This window comes from Lethenteron reissneri, unplaced genomic scaffold (genome assembly GCF_015708825.2).
Source record: "Lethenteron reissneri isolate LAM-NWPU_2019-01 unplaced genomic scaffold, ASM1570882v1 scaffold_1638, whole genome shotgun sequence".
Classification (NCBI taxonomy): Eukaryota; Metazoa; Chordata; class Hyperoartia; order Petromyzontiformes; family Petromyzontidae; genus Lethenteron; species Lethenteron reissneri.
In genome coordinates, this window is record NW_026891375.1 from 2,992,407 (window position 1) to 3,011,427 (window position 19,021).

Genomic DNA, 19,021 nt, shown 5'->3' on the forward strand with positions numbered 1-19,021 from the left:
CAACGCAGCTTATATATAAGCTCCAAGCTTGGCAGTGTCTCATTCTTCACCTGAAGACGGCTGCTTGCGTTGTAGCCGAAACGTCGTGAGAATTATTTTATTATGTTTTATTTTTATTATTTTACTACTTCCCTTCTACGTGACTTTACCGAAAGAACCAAGAAGAAGTCTGTGTGTGTAAGTGTGTGTGTGTGCAAGTCTGTGTGTGTGTGCAACTCTGTGTGTGTGTGTAAGTCTGTGTGTGTGTGTGCAAGTGTGTGTGTGTGTGTGCAAGTGTGTGTGTGTGTGTGTGCAAGTGTGTGTGTGTGTGTGCAAGTGTGTGTGTGTGTGCAAGTGTGTGTGTGTGTCGATGTGTGTGTGTGTCTAAGTGTGCTGGCCACCCACCCACCCACTCCTCGTGCACCGTTCCAGCCTTCGTAGGCGCTGCTGATCGACCGCAGCACTTGCCCCTACAGCCTGTTAGAGGCTACACGGGGGATCTTTGTCTTGCACACACACACACACACGTACACACACACACTTGCACACACACACACGTACACACACACACTTGCACACACACACACACTGGCACACATCGATACACACACACACTTGCACACACTCACACAACCACTCACACACAGACTTACACACACACACATCGACACACACACTTGCACACACACACTTGCACACACACACACACGCACACACACACTTACACACACACACAGGCACACATCGATACACACACACACTTGCACACACTCACACACACACTCACACACACACTCACACACACACATCGACACACACTTGCACACACACACACACACTTGCACACACACACACACACTTGCACACACATCACCACACGCGCACAGAGTCACGCAGAGCCACACACGCGCGTGTCGAGAAGCAGGTGAGTCGCGCTGCGATGTTCCTGCGTGCGCCATGAAGTAGGGCCGTTGCCCGAAACGTCGCCTGTCCCCACACACGGTGCTGCGGTGACCACGTGGTGGGTGCCGCGTGTCTCGGATGGAGTTCGGAGGCCGTTGCTGAGATTTTAAGTTTAAATTGTTGTTGGTATTTTCGATAAGGTGGACGCGGTGCAATATAAACATAAACTACGGTGTTGTTGTTGTTGTTTGTCTCTTAGCTGCGATTCTTCAATGGTACTTCGTTTTAATGTTAAAGTTGGCAACACCCCCACTCTACCCCCCCCCCCCCAACTCTACCCCCACCTCTGGGACCCCCCCAACTCTACCACTGGGACCCCCCCCACTCTACCCCCACCCCTGAGACCCCCCCAACTCTACCACTGGGACCCCCCCCACTATACCCCCACCCCTGAGCCCCCCCCAACTCTACCACTGGGACCCCCCCTACTCTACCCCCACCCCTGAGCCCCCCCCAACTCTACCACTGGGACCCCCCCCACTCTACCCCCACCCCTGAGACCCCCCCAACTCTACCACTGAGACCCCCCCACTCTACCCCCACCCCTGGGAGCCCCCCCCTCTACCCCTGCCCCCCACTCTACCCCCACCCCTGAGACCCCCCCAACTCTACCACTGGGACCCCCCCCCACTCTACCCCCACCCCTGGGAGCTCCCCCCCCTCTACCCCTGCCCCCCCCCCCACTCTACCCCCACCCCTGAGACCCCCCCAACTCTACCCCTGGAACCCCCCCCCTCACTCTACCCCCACCCCTGGGAGCCACCCCCCCAACTCTACCTCCACCCCTGGGACCCCCCCCCCCACTCTACCTCCACCCCTGGGACCCCCATAACCTCGTCCTCCCCCCCCCCAGCATGGAGCCCGCGTCCCTCTCCGACTTCCTGTGCTCGCTGATCGATTTGGCCGCCTCCCTGCGGCTCCCCCCGCACGCCCTGCACTGCGCCAGGGCGGCCGTCAGCAGCCTCCTGGTGGGTTCACGACGGCCGTGGGTTCACAATGGCCGTGGGTTCACAATGGCCGTGGGTTCACAATGGCCGTGGGTTCACAATGGCCGTGGGTTCACAATGGCCGTGGGTTCACAATGGCCGTGGGTTCACAATGGCCGTGGGTTCACAATGGTCGTGGGTTCACAATGGCCGTGGGTTCACAATGGCCGTGGGTTCACAATGGCCGTGGGTTCACAATGGCTGTGGGTTCACAATGGCCGTGGGTTCACAATGGCCGTGGGTTCACAATGGCCGTGGGTTCACAATGGCCGTGGGTTCACAATGGCCGTGGGTTCACAATGGCCGTGGGTTCACAATGGCCGTGGGTTCACAATGGCCGTGGGTTCACAATGGCCGTGGGTTCACAATGGCTGTGGGTTCACAATGGTCGTGGGTTCACAATGGCCGTGGGTTCACATGGCCGTGGTTCACAATGGCCGTGGGTTCACAATGGTCGTGGGTTCACAATGGTCGTGGGTTCACAATGGCCGTGGGTTCACAATGGCCGTGGGTTCACAATGGCCGTGGGTTCACAATGGCCGTGGGTTCACAATGGCCGTGGGTTCACAATGGCCGTGGGTTCACAATGGCCGTGGGTTCACAATGGCCGTGGGTTCACAATGGCCGTGGGTTCACAATGGCCGTGGGTTCACAATGGCCGTGGGTTCACAATGGCCGTGGGTTCACAATGGCCGTGGGTTCACAATGGCCGTGGGTTCACGATGGTCGTGGGTTCACAATGGTCGTGGGTTCACGATGGCTGTGGTTCACAATGGTCGTGGGTTCACGATGGTCGTGGGTTCACGATGGCTGTGGGTTCACAATGGTCGTGGGTTCACGATGGTCGTGGGTTCACGATGGCCGTGGGTTCACAATGGCCGTGGGTTCACAATGGCCGTGGGTTCACAATGGCCGTGGGTTCACAATGGCCGTGGGTTCACGATGGTCGTGGGTTCACAATGGTCGTGGGTTCACGATGGCTGTGGGTTCACAATGGTCGTGGGTTCACGATGGTCGTGGGTTCACGATGGCTGTGGGTTCACAATGGTCGTGGGTTCACGATGGTCGTGGGTTCACGATGGCTGTGGGTTCACAATGGTCGTGGGTTCACGATGGTCGTGGGTTCACAATGGCCGTGGGTTCACAATGGCCGTGGGTTCACAATGGCCGTGGGTTCACAATGGCCGTGGGTTCACAATGGCCGTGGGTTCACAATGGCCGTGGGTTCACAATGGCCGTGGGTTCACAATGGCCGTGGGTTCACGATGGTCGTGGGTTCACAATGGTCGTGGGTTCACGATGGCTGTGGGTTCACAATGGTCGTGGGTTCACGATGGTCGTGGGTTCACGATGGTCGTGGGTTCACAATGGTCGTGGGTTCACGATGGTCGTGGGTTCACGATGGTCGTGGGTTCACAATGGTCGTGGGTTCACGATGGCTGTGGGTTCACAATGGTCGTGGGTTCACGATGGTCGTGGGTTCACAATGGTCGTGGGTTCACGATGGTCGTGGGTTCACGATGGCTGTGGGTTCACAATGGTCGTGGGTTCACGATGGTCGTGGGTTCACAATGGTCGTGGGTTCACGATGGTCGTGGGTTCACGATGGTCGTGGGTTCACAATGGTCGTGGGTTCACAATGGTCGTGGGTTCACGATGGCTGTGGGTTCACGATGGCCGTGGGTTCACAATGGCCGTGGGTTCACAATGGTCGTGGGTTCACAATGGCCGTGGGTTCACAATGGCTGTGGGTTCACAATGGCCGTGGGTTCACAATGGCCGTGGGTTCACAATGGCCGTGGGTTCACAATGGCCGTGGGTTCACAATGGCCGTGGGTTCACAATGGCCGTGGGTTCACAATGGCCGTGGGTTCACAATGGCCGTGGGTTCACGATGGCTGTGGGTTCACAATGGTCGTGGGTTCACAATGGTCGTGGGTTCACGATGGTCGTGGGTTCACAATGGTCGTGGGTTCACGATGGTCGTGGGTTCACAATGGTCGTGGGTTCACAATGGTCGTGGGTTCACGATGGTCGTGGGTTCACAATGGCCGTGGGTTCACAATGACCGTGGGTTCACAATGGCTGTGGGTTCACGATGGCTGTGGGTTCACAATGGCTGTGGGTTCACGATGGCTGTGGGTTCACAATGGCCGTGGGTTCACGATGGCCGTGGGTTCACAATGGCCGTGGGTTCACAATGGCCGTGGGTTCACAATGGTCGTGGGTTCACGATGGCTGTGGGTTCACGATGGCTGTGGGTTCACAATGGCTGTGGGTTCACAATGGCCGTGGGTTCACGATGGCCGTGGGTTCACGATGGCTGTGGGTTCACAATGGCTGTGGGTTCACGATGGCCGTGGGTTCACAATGGCCGTGGGTTCACGATGGCCGTGGGTTCACGATGGTCGTGGGTTCACAATGGCCGTGGGTTCACAATGGCCGTGGGTTCACAATGGCTGTGGGTTCACAATGGTCGTGGGTTCACGATGGCTGTGGGTTCACGATGGCTGTGGGTTCACAATGGCTGTGGGTTCACGATGGCCGTGGGTTCACGATGGCCGTGGGTTCACGATGGTCGTGGGTTCACAATGGCCGTGGGTTCACAATGGCCGTGGGTTCACAATGGTCGTGGGTTCACGATGGCCGTGGGTTCACAATGGTCGTGGGTTCACGATGGCTGTGGGTTCACGATGGTCGTGGGTTCACGATGGCCGTGGGTTCACAATGGTCGTGGGTTCACGATGGTCGTGGGTTCACGATGGTCGTGGGTTCACGATGGCCGTGGGTTCACGATGGTCGTGGGTTCACGATGGCTGTGGGTTCACGATGGTCGTGGGTTCACGATGGTCGTGGGTTCACGATGGTCGTGGGTTCACGATGGTCGTGGGTTCACGATGGTCGTGGGTTCACGATGGTCGTGGGTTCACGATGGCTGTGGGTTCACGATGGTCGTGGGTTCACGATGGCCGTGGGTTCACGATGGCCGTGGGTTCACGATGGTCGTGGGTTCACGATGGCCGTGGGTTCACGATGGCCGTGGGTTCACGATGGTCGTGGGTTCACGATGGCCGTGGGTTCACAATGGTCGTGGGTTCACGATGGCCGTGGGTTCACAATGGCCGTGGGTTCACAATGGCCGTGGGTTCACGATGGCCGTGGGTTCACAATGGTCGTGGGTTCACGATGGCCGTGGGTTCACGATGGCCGTGGGTTCACAATGGCTGTGGGTTCACAATGGCTGTGGGTTCACAATGGCTGTGGGTTCACAATGGCTGTGGGTTCACGATGGCCGTGGGTTCACGATGGCCGCGGGTTCACACCCTGTCACTTGCCCCATCGTGCTGTGTGCGCTACCCTGGGTGTGGACCTTGAGCCGGTGTCTGTGTGGTGAGCAAGGGAGTCTGTGTCTGTGTGGTGAGCAAGGGAGGCTGTGTCTGTGTGGTGAGCAAGGGAGGCTGTGTCTGTGTGGTGAGCAAGGGAGTCTGTGTCTGTGTGGTGAGCAGGGAGTCTGTGTCTGTGTGGTGAGCAAGGGAGTCTGTGTCTGTGTGGTGAGCAAGGGAGTCTGTGTCTGTGTGGTGAGCAGGGAGTCTGTGTCTGTGTGGTGAGCAGGGAGTCTGTGTCTGTGTGGTGAGCAAGGGAGTCTGTGTGGTGAGCAAGGAGTCTGTGTCTGTGTGGTGAGCAGGGAGTCTGTGTCTGTGTGGTGAGCAAGGGAGTCTGTGTCTGTGTGGTGAGCAAGGGAGTCTGTGTCTGTGTGGTGAGCAGGGAGTCTGTGTCTGTGTGGTGAGCAGGGAGTCTGTGTCTGTGTGGTGAGCAAGGGAGTCTGTGTGGTGAGCAAGGAGTCTGTGTCTGTGTGGTGAGCAGGGAGTCTGTGTCTGTGTGGTGAGCAAGGGAGTCTGTGTGGTGAGCAAGGAGTCTGTGTCTGTGTGGTGAGCAAGGGAGTCTGTGTCTGTGTGGTGAGCAAGGGAGGCTGTGTCTGTGTGGTGAGCAAGGGAGGCTGTGTCTGTGTGGTGAGCAAGGGAGTCTGTGTCTGTGTGGTGAGCAGGGAGTCTGTGTCTGTGTGGTGAGCAAGGAGTCTGTGTCTGTGTGGTGAGCAAGGAGTCTGTGTCTGTGTGGTGAGCAGGGAGTCTGTGTCTGTGTGGTGAGCAGGGAGTCTGTGTCTGTGTGGTGAGCAAGGGAGTCTGTGTGGTGAGCAAGGAGTCTGTGTCTGTGTGGTGAGCAGGGAGTCTGTGTCTGTGTGGTGAGCAGGGAGTCTGTGTCTGTGTGGTGAGCAAGGAGTCTGTGTCTGTGTGGTGAGCAAGGAGTCTGTGTCTGTGTGGTGAGCAGGGAGTCTGTGTCTGTGTGGTGAGCAAGGAGTCTGTGTCTGTGTGGTGAGCAAGGAGTCTGTGTCTGTGTGGTGAGCAAGGAGTCTGTGTCTGTGTGGTGAGCAAGGAGTCTGTGTCTGTGTGGTGAGCAAGGAGTCTGTGTCTGTGTGGTGAGCAAGGAGCCTGTGTCTGTGTGGTGAGCAAGGAGTCTGTGTCTGTGTGGTGAGCAAGGAGTCTGTGTCTGTGTGGTGAGCAAGGAGTCTGTGTCTGTGTGGTGAGCAGGGAGTCTGTGTCTGTGTGGTGAGCAAGGAGTCTGTGTCTGTGTGGTGAGCAAGGGAGCCTGTGTCTGTGTGGTGAGCAAGGAGCCTGTGTCTGTGTGGTGAGCAAGGGAGTCTGTGTCTGTGTGGTGAGCAAGGAGTCTGTGTCTGTGTGGTGAGCAGGGAGTCTGTGTCTGTGTGGTGAGCAAGGGAGGCTGTGTCTGTGTGGTGAGCAAGGGAGTCTGTGTCTGTGTGGTGAGCAGGGAGTCTGTGTCTGTGTGGTGAGCAAGGGAGTCTGTGTCTGTGTGGTGAGCAAGGGAGTCTGTGTCTGTGTGGTGAGCAGGGAGTCTGTGTCTGTGTGGTGAGCAGGGAGTCTGTGTCTGTGTGGTGAGCAAGGGAGTCTGTGTGGTGAGCAAGGAGTCTGTGTCTGTGTGGTGAGCAGGGAGTCTGTGTCTGTGTGGTGAGCAAGGGAGTCTGTGTCTGTGTGGTGAGCAAGGGAGTCTGTGTCTGTGTGGTGAGCAGGGAGTCTGTGTCTGTGTGGTGAGCAGGGAGTCTGTGTCTGTGTGGTGAGCAAGGGAGTCTGTGTGGTGAGCAAGGAGTCTGTGTCTGTGTGGTGAGCAGGGAGTCTGTGTCTGTGTGGTGAGCAAGGGAGTCTGTGTGGTGAGCAAGGAGTCTGTGTCTGTGTGGTGAGCAAGGGAGTCTGTGTCTGTGTGGTGAGCAAGGGAGGCTGTGTCTGTGTGGTGAGCAAGGGAGGCTGTGTCTGTGTGGTGAGCAAGGGAGTCTGTGTCTGTGTGGTGAGCAGGGAGTCTGTGTCTGTGTGGTGAGCAAGGGAGTCTGTGTCTGTGTGGTGAGCAAGGGAGTCTGTGTCTGTGTGGTGAGCAAGGGAGTCTGTGTCTGTGTGGTGAGCAGGGAGTCTGTGTCTGTGTGGTGAGCAGGGAGTCTGTGTCTGTGTGGTGAGCAAGGGAGTCTGTGTGGTGAGCAAGGAGTCTGTGTCTGTGTGGTGAGCAGGGAGTCTGTGTCTGTGTGGTGAGCAGGGAGTCTGTGTCTGTGTGGTGAGCAAGGAGTCTGTGTCTGTGTGGTGAGCAAGGAGTCTGTGTCTGTGTGGTGAGCAGGGAGTCTGTGTCTGTGTGGTGAGCAAGGAGTCTGTGTCTGTGTGGTGAGCAAGGAGTCTGTGTCTGTGTGGTGAGCAAGGAGTCTGTGTCTGTGTGGTGAGCAAGGAGTCTGTGTCTGTGTGGTGAGCAAGGAGTCTGTGTCTGTGTGGTGAGCAAGGAGCCTGTGTCTGTGTGGTGAGCAGGGAGTCTGTGTCTGTGTGGTGAGCAAGGAGTCTGTGTCTGTGTGGTGAGCAAGGAGTCTGTGTCTGTGTGGTGAGCAGGGAGTCTGTGTCTGTGTGGTGAGCAAGGAGTCTGTGTCTGTGTGGTGAGCAAGGGAGCCTGTGTCTGTGTGGTGAGCAAGGAGCCTGTGTCTGTGTGGTGAGCAAGGGAGTCTGTGTCTGTGTGGTGAGCAAGGAGTCTGTGTCTGTGTGGTGAGCAGGGAGTCTGTGTCTGTGTGGTGAGCAAGGAGTCTGTGTCTGTGTGGTGAACAAGGGAGTCTGTGTCTGGGTGGTGAGCAGGGAGCCTGTGTCTGTGTGGTGAGCAAGGGAGTCTGTGTCTGTGTGGTGAGCAGGGAGTCTGTGTCTGTGTGGTGAGCAAGGAGCCTGTGTCTGTGTGGTGAGCAAGGAGCCTGTGTCTGTGTGGTGAGCGAGGAGCCTGTGTCTGTGTGGTGAGCAAGGAGCCTGTGTCTGTGTGGTGAGCAAGGAGTCTGTGTCTGTGTGGTGAGCAGGGAGTCTGTGTCTGTGTGGTGAGCAGGGAGCCTGTGTCTGTGTGGTGAGCAGGGAGTCTGTGTCTGTGTGGTGAGCAAGGGAGTCTGTGTCTGTGTGGTGAGCAGGGAGTCTGTGTCTGTGTGGTGAGCAGGGAGCCTGTGTCTGTGTGGTGAGCAGGGAGTCTGTGTCTGTGTGGTGAGCAGGGAGTCTGTGTCTGTGTGGTGAGCAGGGAGTCTGTGTCTGTGTGGTGAGCAAGGGAGTCTGTGTCTGTGTGGTGAGCAGGGAGTCTGTGTCTGTGTGGTGAGCAAGGGAGCCTGTGTCTGTGTGGTGAGCAGGGAGTCTGTGTCTGTGTGGTGAGCAGGGAGCCTGTGTCTGTGTGGTGAGCAGGGAGCCTGTGTCTGTGTGGTGAGCAGGGAGTCTGTGTCTGTGTGGTGAGCAAGGGAGTCTGTGTCTGTGTGGTGAGCAAGGAGTCTGTGTCTGTGTGGTGAGCAGGGAGTCTGTGTCTGTGTGGTGAGCAGGGAGCCTGTGTCTGTGTGGTGAGCAGGGAGTCTGTGTCTGTGTGGTGAGCAAGGAGTCTGTGTCTGTGTGGTGAGCAAGGAGTCTGTGTCTGTGTGGTGAGCAAGGAGTCTGTGTCTGTGTGGTGAACAAGGGAGTCTGTGTCTGTGTGGTGAGCAGGGAGTCTGTGTCTGTGTGGTGAGCAAGGAGCCTGTGTCTGTGTGGTGAGCAGGGAGCCTGTGTCTGTGTGGTGAGCAGGGAGTCTGTGTCTGTGTGGTGAGCAAGGAGCCTGTGTCTGTGTGGTGAGCAAGGAGCCTGTGTCTGTGTGGTGAGCAAGGAGTCTGTGTCTGTGTGGTGAGCAAGGAGCCTGTGTCTGTGTGGTGAGCAGGGAGCCTGTGTCTGTGTGGTGAGCAGGGAGCCTGTGTCTGTGTGGTGAGCAAGGAGTCTGTGTCTGTGTGGTGAGCAAGGGAGCGAGTGGTGAGCGTGCCCGCCTCTCAGCCCTCGTCTGCTCCCTGCTCGACGTCTCTTGCCGCTCCTCACCGCTCACCAGCGCATCGCTACGCGCAGCGCACACGCTGGTGCGGGACCTTGCGGTGAGCCACACCCACCACTCACTCACCACTCCTCACCACTCACCACTCCTCACCACTCACCACTCCTCACCACTCACTCACCACTCACCAGCGCATCGCTACGCGCAGCGCACACGCTGGTGCGGGACCTTGCGGTGAGCCACACTCACCACTCACTCACCACTCCTCACCACTCACCACTCCTCACCACTCACCACTCCTCACCACTCACTCACCACTCACCAGCGCATCGCTACGCGCAGCGCACACGCTGGTGCGGGACCTTGCGGTGAGTCAAACTCACCACTCCTCACCACTCGCTCACCACTCGCTCATCACTCCTCACCACTCCTCACCACTCGCTCACCACTCCTCACTCTCACCACTCACTCACCACTCACCACTCGTCACTCTCACCACTCGCTCACCATTCCTCACCACTCACCACTCGTCACTCTCACCACTCCTCACCACTCACCACTCCTCACCACTCACTCACCACTCACTCACCACTCCTCACCACTCGCTCACCACTCGCTCATCACTCCTCACCACTCCTCACCACTCGCTCACCACTCCTCACTCTCACCACTCACTCACCACTCACCACTCGTCACTCTCACCACTCGCTCACCATTCCTCACCACTCACCACTCGTCACTCTCACCACTCCTCACCACTCACCACTCCTCACCACTCACTCACCACTCACCACTCACTCACCACTCACCACTCGCTCACCACTCGTCACTCTCACCACTCGCTCACCACTCGCTCACCACTCCTCACCACTCACCACTCGCTCACCACTCACCACTCGCTCACCACTCGTCACTCGTCACTCTCACCACTCGCTCACCACTCACCACTCGCTCACCACTCCTCACCACTCCTCACCACTCCTCACCCGCTCACCACTCCTCACCACTCGCTCACCACTCGCTCACCACTCCTCACCACTCACCACTCCTCACCACTCGCTCACCACTCCTCACCACTCACCACTCCTCACCACTCCTCACCACTCACCACTCGCTCACCACTCCTCACCTTCACCCGTCACTCACCCTTCACCCCCCAACACACTCGACGCGTACAACCCTTGACCTGTTACTTCTGACCCCTGACCCGGTGTTTCGTGCAGACCCAAGCCGTGGCAGAGACCCCAGAGGTCACGGCGTCGTCACCTTTCAACTCTGACCTCTGCCAGGGGTCAGGGGTCACGTTCAAGGCATGCTGCGAGGATGGCCTCCCGTGCAACCCAGAGGTCAGAGGTTAGAGACTCTGGGTCTCAGGAACTAGAGACTCAGGGAGACCGGGTCTCAGGGTCAGAGTCTGGGTGAGACTCAGGGAGACCGGGTCTCAGGGTCAGAGTCTGAATGAGACTCAGGGAGACCGGGTCTCAGGGTCAGAGTCTGAATGAGACTCAGGGAGACCGGGTCTCGGGGTCAGGGTGAGACTCAGGGAGACCGGGTCTCAGGGTGAGTGTCTCCACTGAGACTCAGGGAGACCGGGTCTCAGGGTCAGAGTGAGACTCAGGGAGACCGGGTCTCAGGGTGAGTGTCTCCACTGAGACTCAGGGAGACCGGGTCTCAGGGTCAGGGTGAGACTCAGGGAGACCGGGTCTCAGGGTCAGGGTGAGACTCAGGGAGACCGGGTCTCAGGGTCAGAATCTCCACTGAGACTCAGGGAGACCGGGTCTCAGGGTCAGAGTGAGACTCAGGGAGACCGGATCTCAGGGTCAGAGTGAGACTCAGGGAGACTGAGTCTCAGGGTCAGAGTGAGACTCAGGGAGACCGGGTCTCAGGGTCAGAGTGAGACTCAGGGAGACCGGGTCTCAGAGTGAGAGTTTCCACCGGGTCTCAGAGCTGACCGTGTGCTCCGTGCGTGCAGCGCGGATCTCGGAGTCATGGATTCCTGGGCAACCTCCTCAAAGTGCTCGAGTTGGCGCAGAGGCACCCCGAGGCGACCCAGACCCTGCACCAACTCGTGTCGGCCTTGTTGGTGAGGAGCAACCACTCACCAACCACTCACCAACCACTCACCAACCAACTCACCAACCCACTCACCAACCAACTCACCAACCATCTCACCAACCAACTCACCAACCATCTCACCAACCAACTCACCAACCAACTCACCAACCAACTCACCAACCATCTCACCAACCCACTCACCAACCCACTCACCAACCAACTCACCAACCAACTCACCAACCCACTCACCAACCCACTCACCAACCAACTCACCAACCAACTCACCAACCAACTCACCAACCAACTCACCAACCCACTCACCAACCATCTCACCAACCATCTCACCAACCATCTCACCAACCAACTCACCAACTCACTCACCAACCAACTCACCAACCAACTCACCAACCATCTCACCAACCACTCACCAACCAACTCACCAACCCACTCACCAACCAACTCACCAACCATCTCACCATCTCACCAACCAACTCACCAACCATCTCACCAACCAACTCACCAACCCACTCACCAACCCACTCACCAACCAACTCACCAACCACTCACCAACCAACTCACCAACCAACTCACCAACCATCTCACCAACCAACTCACCAACCCACTCACCAACCCACTCACCAACCAACTCACCAACCACTCACCAACCAACTCACCAACCATCTCACCAACTCACCAACCCACTCACCAACCAACCAACTCACCACCCCACTCTCCACACCGCTCACCAACCAACTCACCAACCACTCACCAACCCACTCACCAACCCACTCACCAACCCACGCACCAACCACTCACCAACCCACTCACCAACCCACTCACCAACCCACTCACCAACCACTCACCAACCCACTCACCAAACACTCACCAACCCACTCACCAACCATCTCACCAACCAACTCACCAACCAACTCACCAACCATCTCACCAACCAACTCACCAACCACTCACCAACCCACTCACCAACCCACTCACCAACCATCTCACCAACCAACTCACCAACCAACTCACCAACCAACTCACCAACCATCTCACCAACCAACTCACCAACCAACTCACCAACCCACTCACCAACCCACTCACCAACCATCTCACCAACCAACTCACCAACCAACTCACCAACCAACTCACCAACCAACTCACCAACCAACTCACCAACCAACTCACCAACCATCTCACCAACCAACTCACCAACAAACTCACCAACCAACTCATCAACCATCTCACCAACCAACTCACCAACCATCTCACCAACCATCTCACCAACCAACTCACCAACCATCTCACCAACCCACTCACCAACCAACTCACCAACCAACTCACCAACCAACTCACCAACCATCTCACCAACCATCTCACCAACCATCTCACCAACCAACTCACCAACCATCTCACCAACCATCTCACCAACCAACTCACCAACCATCTCACCAACCCACTCACCAACCAACTCACCAACCAACTCACCAACCATCTCACCAACCAACTCAACAACCAACTCACCAACCAACTCACCAACCCACTCACCAACCAACTCACCAACCAACTCACCAACCAACTCACCAACCCACTCACCAAACAACTCACCAACCATCTCACCAACCACTCACCAACCACTCACCAACCAACTCACCAACCCACTCACCAACCAACTCACCAACCATCTCACCAACCAACTCACCAACCAACTCACCAACCACTCACCAACCAACTCACCAACCCACTCACCAACCAACTCACCAACCATCTCACCAACCAACTCACCAACCAACTCACCAACCACTCACCAACCACTCACCAACCAACTCACCAACCAACTCACCAACCCACTCACCAACCCACTCACCAACCATCTCACCAACCCACTCACCAACCAACTCATCAACCCACTCACCAACCAACTCACCAACCAACTCACCAACCAACTCACCAACCAACTCACCAACCACTTACCGACCAACTCACCGACCAACTCACCAACCAACTCACCAACCATCTCACCAACCATCTCACCAACCAACTCACCAACCAACTCACCAACCCACTCACCAACCCACTCACCAACCATCTCACCAACCAACTCACCAACCACTTACCAACCCACTCACCAACCCGCTCACCAACCAACTCACCAACCCACTCACCAACCAACTCACCAACCAACTCACCAACCCACTCACCAACCATCTCACCAACTAATTCACCAACCAACTCACCAACCAACTCACCAACCATCTCACCAACCAACTCACCAACCCACTCACCAACCAACTCACCAACCATCTCACCAACCATCTCACCAACCATCTCACCAACCAACTCACCAACCAACTCACCAACCAACTCACCAACCCACTCACCAACCAACTCACCAACCATCTCACCAACCCACTCACCAACCATCTCACCAACCATCTCACCAACCAACTCACCAACCGACTCACCAACCCAATTCTCCAACCAACTCACAAATCGACTCACCGATCAACTCACCAACCAACTCACCAACCACTCACCAACCGACTCACCCATGCACCACCTCCACCGCCTCCACTACCACCACTACCGCCACCACTGCCACCACCACAACCACCACTACCGCCACCACCACAACCACCACAACCACCACTACCGATGGTTTGCAGGAGGGCTCCATTGAGCCCGAGGCGTTCAAGAGCAGAGTCACCCAGGAAGTGAAGAACCACCCAGAGCCGTACACCCTCCACTTCCTCAAGGTGCCATCACCACCATCACCATCACTACCATCACTACCATCACTACCATCACCACCATCACCACCATCACCACCATCATCACCACCCAGAGCCGTACACCCTGCCCTTCCTGAAGGTGCCATCACCACCACCATCACCATCATCACCATCACCACCATCACTATCATCATCACCATCACCAATCATCATCACCATCACTACCATCACCATCACTACCATCATCACCACCATCATCACCACCCAGAGCCGTACACCCTGCCCGTGCTGAAGGTGCCATCATCACCATCATCACTACCATCATCATCACCATCACTACCATCACTACCATCACTAGCATCATCACCATCACCACCATCACCACCATCACTATCATCATCACCATCATCACCATCACCACCATCACCACCATCACGAATACCACCATCATCACCACCATCACTATCATCATCACCATCACCATCATCACCACCCAGAGCCGTAAACCCTGCCCTTGCTCAAGGTGCCATCACCATCACCATCATCACCATCATCACCATCATCATCACCATCACCATCATCACCATCATCATCACCATCACCATCATCACCACCATCATCACCATCACCATCACCACCACCCAGAGCCGTACACCCTGCACTTGCTGAAGGTACCATCACCATCACCACATCACCACCATCACCACCATCACCACCATCACCACCATCACCATCACCACCATTACCACCATCATCACCATCATCACCATCACTATCATCACCACCATCACCACCATCACTATCATCATCACCATCACCACCATCACCACCATCATCACCATCACTATCATCATCACCACCATCACTATCATCATCACCACCATCACCACCATCACCACCATCACTATCATCATCACCATCACCACCATCACCACCATCACTATCATCACCATCACTACCATCAACACCATCAACACCATCACCACCATCATCACCATCACTATCATCATCACCACCATCACTATCATCATCACCACCATCACCACCATCATCACCACCATCACCACCATCACCACCATCACTATCATCATCACCATCACCACCATCACCACCATCACTATCATCACCATCACTACCATCAACACCATCAACACCATCACCACCATCATCACCATCACTATCATCATCACCATCACTACCATCACCACCATCATCACCATCACCACCATCATCACCATCACTATCATCATCACCATCACCACCATCACCATCACCACCATTACCACCATCATCACCATCATCACCATCACTATCATCACCACCATCACCACCATCACCACCATCACCACCATCACTATCATCACCACCATCACCACCATCACCACCATCATCACCATCACTATCATCATCACCACCATCACTATCATCATCACCACCATCACCACCATCACCATCACCACCATCACCACCATCACTATCATCACCATCTACTACCATCATCACCATCAACACCATCACCACCATCATCACCATCATCACCATCACTATCAACATCACCACCATCACTCAACATCATCACCATCACTAACATCATCACCATCACTCACCATCACCACCATCACTCAACATCATCACCATCACTATCATCATCACCATCACTACCATCACCACCATCATCACCATCACCACCATCATCACCACCCAGAGCCGTAAACCCTGCACTTGCTGAATGTACCATCACTACCATCACCATAACCACCATCACTACCATCACTACCATCACTACCATCACTGCCATCACTGCCATCACTATCATCATCACCATCACCACCATCATCACCACCCAGAGCCGTACACCCTGCACTTCCTGAAGGTGCCATCACCACCATCACTGCCACCATCACCACGACTCAGAGCCATACACCCTGCAATTCCTCAAGGTACCATCACCACCACCACCACCACCATCGCCGTCATCATCATCACCATCATCACACCACAACCATCACCACCACCACGACACCACCACAACCCCACCACCACACCACCATCACACCACCACCACACCACCATCACCATACACACCACCATCACCATACCACCACCACCACACCACCATCACCATACACACCACCATCACCATACACACCACCATCACCATACACACCATCATCACCACACACACCACCATCACCACCACCACCACCATCATCACACCACCACCACACCACCACCACTACCACCATCACACCACCATCACCATACACACCACCATCACCATACACACCACCATCACCATACACACCACCATCACCACACCACCACCATATCACCACCACCACCACCACACCACCACCACCACACCACCATCACACCACCACCACCACACCACCACCACTACCACCACCACTACCACCATCACACCACCACCACCACACCACCACCACTACCACCACCACCACCAAAACTACCACCACCACCACACCACCACCACCACACCACCACCACTACCACCACACCACCACCACCACACCACCACCACCACTACCACCACTACCACCACCATCACCACACCACCACCACCACTACACCACCACCACCACCATCACCACCACCACCACACCACCACCACACACCACCACCACACCACCACCATCACCACCATATCACCACCACCACACCACCACCACCACCACCATCACACCACCACACCACCACCACCATATCACCACCACCACACCACCACCACCACCACCATATCACCACCACCACCATCACACCACCACACCACCACCATATCACCACCACCACACCACCACCACCACACCACCACCACTACCACCACCACACCACCACCACTACCACCACCATCACACCACCACCACTACCACCACCACACCACCACCACGGGATAAACCTCCCACCGCCCCCCCCCCGCCCACAGCTCTCCCTCCCCTCCATCCGCCAGCTTCTGGCTGAGCGGACCTACGGGCGCCCCACGACCGCGGCCTCCCCGCTCACCACCCCCCCACCACCAATCTCCCCACGATGCGTGCCCAAGGTGACAACGTCACTCTACGTCACTCAACTACGTCACTCAACTACGTCACTCTACGACGTCACTCTACGACACTCTACGTCACTCTACGTCACTCAACAACGTCACTCTACACTGTCACTCTACGCTGTCACTCTACGACGTCACTCTACGACACTCTACGTCACTCTACGTCACTCAACAACGTCACTCTACACTGTCACTCTACGCTGTCACTCTACGACGTCACTCTACGTCACTCTACGTCACTCTACACTGTCACTCAACAACGTCACTCTACGTCACTCTACGTCACTCTACACTGTCACTCAACAACGTCACTCTACGTCACTCTACGTCACTCTACGCTGTCACTCTACGACGTCACTCTACGTCACTCTACGTCACTCTACACTGTCACTCTACGTCACTCTACGCTGTCACTCTACGTCACTCTACGACGTCACTCTACGTCACTCTACGACGTCACTCTACGTCACTCTACAACGCACCCCTCCTCCTTCTTAGCTCTTCCACTAACTCCAGCTGGGGGGTGGGGGGGGGATGTTAGATTGCGTGCATATGCTGATGATGATGATGCTGATGGTGATGATGGTGATGCTGCTGATGATGCTGATGGTGATGATGATGGTGATGATGATGGTGATGATGCTGGTGATGATGCTGATGCTGCTGATGATGGTGATAATGGTGATGATGCTGATGCTGCTGATGATGGTGATGATTATGATGCTGATGGTGATGATACTGCTGATGATGGTGATGCTGCTGGTGATGATAATGGTGATGATGCTGATGGTGATGCTGCTGATGATGCTTCTGATGATGATGCTGCTGATGATGACGGTGCTGCTGATGCTGCTGATGCTGATGCTTTCTCACAGGAACAGAAGCGACCGGCAGAAGAGGAATGTCTGGGTGCAGCGACTCAGAGGGACATCAAACGACTCCGGAAATACACGCACTGCGGAGAACAACACTCCACCTCCACCACCTCCACCACCTCCACCAACAACGACTCCACCACCTCCACCACCAACGACTACTCCACCCCCTCCACCAATACTAACAAGACTCCACCACCATAACCACCACTACCTCCACCACCAACCCTTCCACCTCCACCACCTACGGCTCCACCACCACCACCTCAACCACCTCCACCACCACCACCTCCACCACCAACCTCCTCCACCACCTACGGCTCCACCACCACCACCTCCACCTCAACCACCACCACCTCAACCACCACCACCACCACCTCAACCACCTCCACCACCACCTCAACCACCTCCACTACCTCCACTACCACCACCACCTCCACCTACGGCTCCACCACCATAACAACCACCACCACCTCCACCACCACCACTACTAACAAGACTCCACCACCTCCACCACCAATGACTCCACCACCACAACCACCACCACCTCCACCACCACCTCCCTGATGCCTGCTGCTGTAGATTTGGAGTTTGCGTCTCTCTCTCATCATCATCATCACGGTGGCTAGGAGATGTTGACTACCTCTCCTGGTCTACAGGAGGTCGTGGGTTCGATCCCGACTTCGTTGAGCTGCCGTTTGTGATTAGCGGCGTCGCATCTGAACAACGGAGCTTTAACGGTATAGCTCAGTGGGGCCGTATTACAGAGTAAAATAAACAAAATAGTTCGGTTTAAATCGTTTCGTTTACCAGGGCGGACTGCCGGTTCGAACCGCAAACCTCCACACCGCAGCTGAATAAAGACTCACTCCGAGCAGATTCATCCACGGTGTCTTTCAACTGAGCTCACACAGAGACCCGTAGACTCACAGAGACCCACTCACACAGATACCCGTAGACACACACAGAGACCCGTAGACTCACACAGAGACCCACAGACTCACACAGAGACCCGTAGAC

At 56.0% G+C, this 19,021-nt stretch overlaps 1 protein-coding gene across 2 annotated transcripts; it reads left to right on the top strand.

Annotated features, from left to right (window-relative positions):
* The first annotated feature begins 770 nt into the window (after positions 1-770).
* On the top strand, positions 771-18,813 carry LOC133362907 (uncharacterized). 2 transcript variants are annotated; one of them, XM_061581873.1, is made up of 8 exons: positions 771-1,000; positions 1,796-1,910; positions 9,250-9,375; positions 10,499-10,621; positions 11,248-11,358; positions 13,994-14,083; positions 17,004-17,120; positions 18,002-18,813. In XM_061581873.1, the coding sequence occupies exons 2-8, from the start codon at positions 1,797-1,799 to the stop codon at positions 18,203-18,205; spliced, it is 885 nt and encodes a 294-aa protein (XP_061437857.1). In that variant the 5' UTR covers positions 771-1,000; position 1,796; the 3' UTR covers positions 18,206-18,813. The 2 variants fall into 2 exon arrangements, with proteins under 2 accessions (XP_061437857.1, XP_061437858.1); XM_061581874.1 differs by having other exon boundaries at positions 771-904.
* The last annotated feature ends 208 nt before the right edge of the window (positions 18,814-19,021 follow it).